This window comes from Lactuca saligna, chromosome 8, assembly GCF_052625555.1.
Source record: "Lactuca saligna cultivar CGN05327 chromosome 8, ASM5262555v1, whole genome shotgun sequence".
Classification (NCBI taxonomy): domain Eukaryota; kingdom Viridiplantae; phylum Streptophyta; class Magnoliopsida; order Asterales; family Asteraceae; genus Lactuca; species Lactuca saligna.
Window position 1 is genome coordinate 160792579 of NC_136424.1, and position 5481 is coordinate 160798059.

At 32.2% G+C, this 5481-nt stretch overlaps 1 protein-coding gene across 2 annotated transcripts; it reads right to left on the reverse strand.

The window, feature by feature from the left end:
• On the reverse strand, positions 1–5481 carry LOC145011483 (uncharacterized). Of its 2 annotated transcripts, XM_078970215.1 has the most exons (12): positions 5159–5481; positions 3863–4156; positions 3575–3774; positions 3234–3493; positions 2789–3138; positions 1792–2049; positions 1323–1610; positions 1047–1217; positions 846–965; positions 526–764; positions 312–438; positions 1–196 (listed from the first exon to the last, which is right to left on the reverse strand). In XM_078970215.1, the coding sequence occupies exons 5-7, from the start codon at positions 3074–3076 to the stop codon at positions 1515–1517; spliced, it is 642 nt and encodes a 213-aa protein (XP_078826341.1). In that variant the 5' UTR covers positions 3077–3138; positions 3234–3493; positions 3575–3774; positions 3863–4156; positions 5159–5481; the 3' UTR covers positions 1–196; positions 312–438; positions 526–764; positions 846–965; positions 1047–1217; positions 1323–1514. The 2 variants fall into 2 exon arrangements, with proteins under 2 accessions (XP_078826341.1, XP_078826340.1); XM_078970214.1 differs by lacking the exon at positions 312–438 and having other exon boundaries at positions 846–1217.

Here is a 5481-nt window from a genome sequence, read left to right on the forward strand (position 1 = left end):
TCATTATAGTCATCGGTAAAAACATGCTTAAGTGTTGCTAAAAACTCCTTGATTTTGTCATTTCATACTACATAAAACTTGCATAAATAAATTCAAAAATAAAATTGTTTTCCCAAGTGTTGTCCAATAATCAAGCGTTGCAGTTGTCCTCCAACCTCACTTAAAAACAAAACAGAACAGCTATCCTTCATTCCCACTGAAAAAACAAAACACAACAAATAATTAGTTTTTTATCTAGCATTTTAAAAGAGTTGAATTTAGCGAACAATCATTAAACTAAAAGTAGGATGTTATAAAAATTAACAACTAACCTTATATACACTTTTAGACAACCACATCATTCATAAAATTTTTCAGAAATTCTCTGGCCCATGTAGCAACAGTTGTAACCAACAACTTTTCCTCAAATGCAGTTTTGTCATTCCAAAGGGTACCAAACTATATGAAAATAAAATTAAAAGTACTAAATAACAAAACAATTTGTTTCTTGCTTTAGAATAAAATATTTTTTTAAGAAATACTTACTCTGCTCGGAAATTCATGTTGTCTGTTCAACACAAAATCAAAGATCCAATTCATTACATAATGCCCACTCAGCTCACGTTCCAATACACCAGCTTGGTTGCATTAAAATTGTGATAGAAGGTAAACATAAATCACAAATGAAACTACATCTAAGTAGTGGATAAGTAAAAAGATAAATTACCTTAGTGAGCTTCCATACAATTGGAATTGATGTGTTCTTTTCATACATCTCAAAAGCCCTAAAAATAAACAAGCAACAGAGTTGTATTCAAACTTATAGAAAGAATGTTATTTTCATGTCATATTAAGAAATTTCTTACTTTTTCAAAAGTTGGAGTAGGTAGTAGTTGTCAACCGGATTTTTCATAGGCTTCATCAGAGAATCCAAAATGTATACAATATGATTTCAAGGGCAAATCACCAAGAGGACCCAATGTGTACTAGCAATGTTTTGAAATTTTAGTATAAAAACACACAAAAAAAAACTAATAACTATTAATATAGATAGCAACATATGATACTTTTGCAGGTATGGTGCGATAAGAAACGCTTTTCCATGATGAAGTTGCATCACATCAACGAGATAATTGACGACATCAATCGGAGTTTCCTGACAAGCTTTTCCAAGAATCTTATACGGGTTTAGGAAAGCACACTTTCCCATGCGTTTCTGAAGCATTAAGTGTAGAAGGCTACAAACAATATTACAAAAAATTTACAATCAAGTCATATCTTATAAGCAGCCTAAAAAGAAAATATCATGGAAATAAATAATAGTGAAATTTGAATGCACTTACATCTGCCAAGTTGTTATGATGGACAAATTAGTTGTTTGTTTTTTCAACAAATGATAATAATCTTCATATGTAACTGAAAAATCAAACGCCCCAGCTTCTAGATGTCCAGCATCGGCTACCACATGAACCACTAGGTTGGTCTTCAAAAGGTCACGAAGTGATTCTATTGGCCTTGGTTTGTTGATCTTTTGGTTAGGCATGTTTTTTTTCCATAACAGCCTTTGCAGTTGATGGTCGCGCACTTGTTGTCTGAATTTGTTGTTGTGATGGCACCTTGTTTTGTTGTTCCTATTAATAACTCATTTTAATTAGCAAGAATATCGTATATGCCATTCTTAAACATCAAAATATTTTATTTGCCGGCCTAAATATAATATTTTGATGTTTAATAGGATCATATAGAGAATTCTCTCATTTTCAGAAAATGTATATATGGTAGATAAAAAATTAAAGGATAATGAAGATGTACCTTACTAAGAACAATTGCGATCCGCGGCCATTGAATTACAGTGCCAACTGCATCTATTAGGATACCAACTTCATTTGTCATCACAGGAACAGGAATACCTTTATATCTTTCATCTATGTTGTCAATCATAACCTTCAAGTGATTTTCGCGTAAAGGAACTGAGTGAATTAACCCATCATTATAAGGAAAGACCATCCCTCTGGCATATTTTTGGTTCATATCACCATAAGGTAACATCAAATCACAATGAGTAATAGCCTGCAATCATATAACATGTAGTGTATTTCATGTGTTAATAAGTTAAAAAATTCGATGTAAAACATAATTTGACAGCAAAGTTCAAAGTAATATGATATCAAGAAATTCAAAAAACATAAACCTAACACATTAATACAAAAAAAATATGCTAAATTTTGTATTTCTATACATTAGAGGTACCTTTTTTGTAATTTTTTTATGCATAGTGCCTTCTTTTGTAAATTCAGGGATTTGTAATTGTTTCTTACAGGGACCATTTCTGTAAAAAAAAACTTACAGGGACCATTTCTATAAAAATAACTTACAGGGACCATTACTATAAAAAAACTTACAGGGACTTTCTGTAGAAAAAAATTATAGGACCATTTCTATAATTTTTGTAACATAAGGACCATTATGTAATTTATACACAAGTTCTATTTATCTAGTTTTATCGTTTGATCTGTACAACAAATACATAACATACAGGGGAATATTTTATAGCTTTTTTGAAACACTTGGACATTATAGAACACTATGATTAGTCATCAACTCTAACTCAATTATGTATCTATTTTCATACTTTGTTTAGCCTGAAACGAGAAACAAGTGAATTTTATTACTATTTTCCCAACTTGTACCACATAATTATAGTAAATTTATGTAATCAACTAGAATTAGTGATAAAAATAAATAAACTGACTCATTGAGTTATGGATTTTATTAGTTGTTAAAGGTTGATGCTATAATAAAGAGTTACCTTTATCGTATCTAAACCATCCAATGTCGACGTCGAGCTAGACCTATTGTTTTGAACATCGAAGCATACATTATTTGGGACTTGATTCCTAGACCCTTGCATCGCAAACAATGTTCTTAACTCTGCCAATTGGGTCACAGTTTCATCTAACCGGACCTGCATTTTACTAACAAGTTCTTTGTCCACAACTTTCCTCTTTTTTTTGTCAAGTCCTTGCATCCCCTTTCTTAAGCCGATATCATGCCCCACCGCCTTAGTGTGACCAGGATGCTCCGGTCCTATTGCCATATTCAACAAATCTTCTCCGGGACCCGACAACAAATCACCATTGGATATTTCTTTTTGAACATCTATATGTTAATGCAAACAACATAATAGTCAATACAATTACTTAGACAAAAAAATATTAATAAATTTTAAAAAACAAAATTAAGAACAATATTACAAGCTTTTTTACTATGGGTTCCATGTTAGTGGTATTATTTTTGACCCTGACTCATTTTTAGATCTTCTCCCCAACACATAGTCTAGTGAACGCTCGCTTTTTATCTCATACAGCTGTGACGGCAGCTGACCTGATGCCTTCTCTTGTTCCCACTTAGGTTTGTTGCCCCGATAACCATGTGGGCCTACTCGGGCTAGATTCGTATTACCCATTGAACTAATCCTTGCTTTCTCACTAATCCTTGCTTTCTCACTTATATCCTGCCGATAAAAACAACAATCACAATTATAAAACTGGAACATAATGATTAATATCATCAAGAGACATTATATCCTACAAACCTGGAATTCCTTTGATGATATCCTTTCCTTAAATTTTTGCAATGCTGTCTTTTCCAGATATGAGTAGGTTTCAAGTGGATTTCTCTCATTCTCATTGACCAAGAAATTTTTTTAAGCCTCTTTTTGTATGATCTCCACTTGTGGTTGCAAGTCATAAGCACATATGATTTGCGGTTTTCATCATGGATATTCCAACGTTTCTGTTTTTGTTTTTTTTTTTAAAGAATAACTATCAGTAACATATATTTATTAAATGAAAACACATGTAATGTGTATTAGATTAGAAACCTTGATGGTCAACCATAAGTTCTCCTTTTCATTTGTTGGCACTTTTTTCCAAGTCGGATATTCGATAGAAATTAACTTTCTCGTAACAGCCCCGCAGTCATTGGCAAACTTATTTTAATTAGCGCCACAATGCTGACCAAGACTGTTAAATTCAACTTCTTGTGGCTCTGTTATATCTTTTAGACGTGTGGCTGTTCTTTTTTTCCTCGGTTGTGGTTGTGGTACCGGTTGTTGTTGTGGCTGATCATTCATCATCTTTATTGTAGGTGATTTGCAAATGGCTCAACCACCAACCTGAATAGAATACAAAAACAATTCAACATGATATCACCAATAACTCTCTTATAAAGTAGTAACAAGTGAAAAAAAAAATCATCAAAACATGAAGAAGAAAAAACACATCAAGTGATAAGTTTAAACTAAAAAAGAATGCTATGGTTATGCATTTTTGTGTGTATTTCTCCTTCCAAACATGTTTATGTGTATATAAATGTACACACTACTATACATGTGTTTGGTGTGTAAGTACAAGGCCATATAGAAATGCTAAGCTTACAATTTACATAGGAATTAGGAATTTAGTTCAAATTATGCATAAAAAGATAAATAAGTTAATCGTATAATATACTCGACTAGTGATAATTCAGGAAAAAAATAATGTCCACTTTTTATCAGTTTCAAATCTCACTGAGCACTTTACACAAATACTTAACATGCAAATTTTCAAGACTACAATTTGTAGTTAGACCTATAGCATAAAAAACTGATGTAAAAGATCACTACATGAATTACAAAAAGAAAAAATAAAAGAACTTACATATCAAAATATGAAACTTCACATGATAATTAAAAAATTACTTTCAAAAAAATATGAAGCCTCATTGAAGACTTTTCACAAACACTTAATATACAATTTCAAATGTTCAATACCAACAAATTTAAATTGTAGTACTTAAACACTAAATTACAATTTTCTCAAGAACTAAACATATCAAAGTTGAATAGATTAAAAAGGAATTCACAAACCAGATAACCACAAAATAAGAACTTAGTATTTTCAAGGATCAAGGATGTATCAGTGTATTGGATTGCTAGGCACGATCGATATATACATAGCTACATACATCCATAAATTTCTAACAAAATCCTTCAAGTTCCTGTTTTGTTCTCATGTATTCTCGTTTAAAACAGCATTAGTACATGATTCATGCATATATAAATCAACGATTTTACAAAACCTAAGTAAACCCCTCTAGTAAAACATTCAGAAATCAAATATCAACATATAAAACTTACAATTTGCAAGAGTGGAAGATGTTAGCAGTGGAAAAAAGAGGAGCAATAGAGATGTGAGTCGTGTATACGAAGACTGCTGCCCTAGCAATTAATTCGTGACCTGCAGACTTGGCGACTTGCTAATATGAGGTAAGGGATAGGGGAAATCGACGAAAAGATAAGGACCAGGAGGAGGAATCGTCGCACAATGGTGTTCCCGTGATTTTGTGGTAGCTAGTGAAATCGCCGGTTGGTTGTGCATCGAAGAGAATGCGAGGTGTAAGTAGTGAAAACGTCTTTTGGGGATTTGATTTTACCCAAAATTTGTGGCGGGTTGTACAATT

Coding starts and splice junctions, on each gene's coding strand:
- LOC145011483 (XM_078970215.1), bottom strand. CDS start 3,076: ATGGCAATAGGACCGGAGCATCCTGGTCACACTAAGGCGGTGGGGCAT. Junction 2,050..2,788: donor ATGGTTTAGATACGATAAAG/GTAACTCTTTAT, acceptor ATATGATTGCAG/GCTATTACTCATTGTGATTT. Junction 1,611..1,791: donor TCGCAATTGTTCTTAGTAAG/GTACATCTTCAT, acceptor AGTTATTAATAG/GAACAACAAAACAAGGTGCC.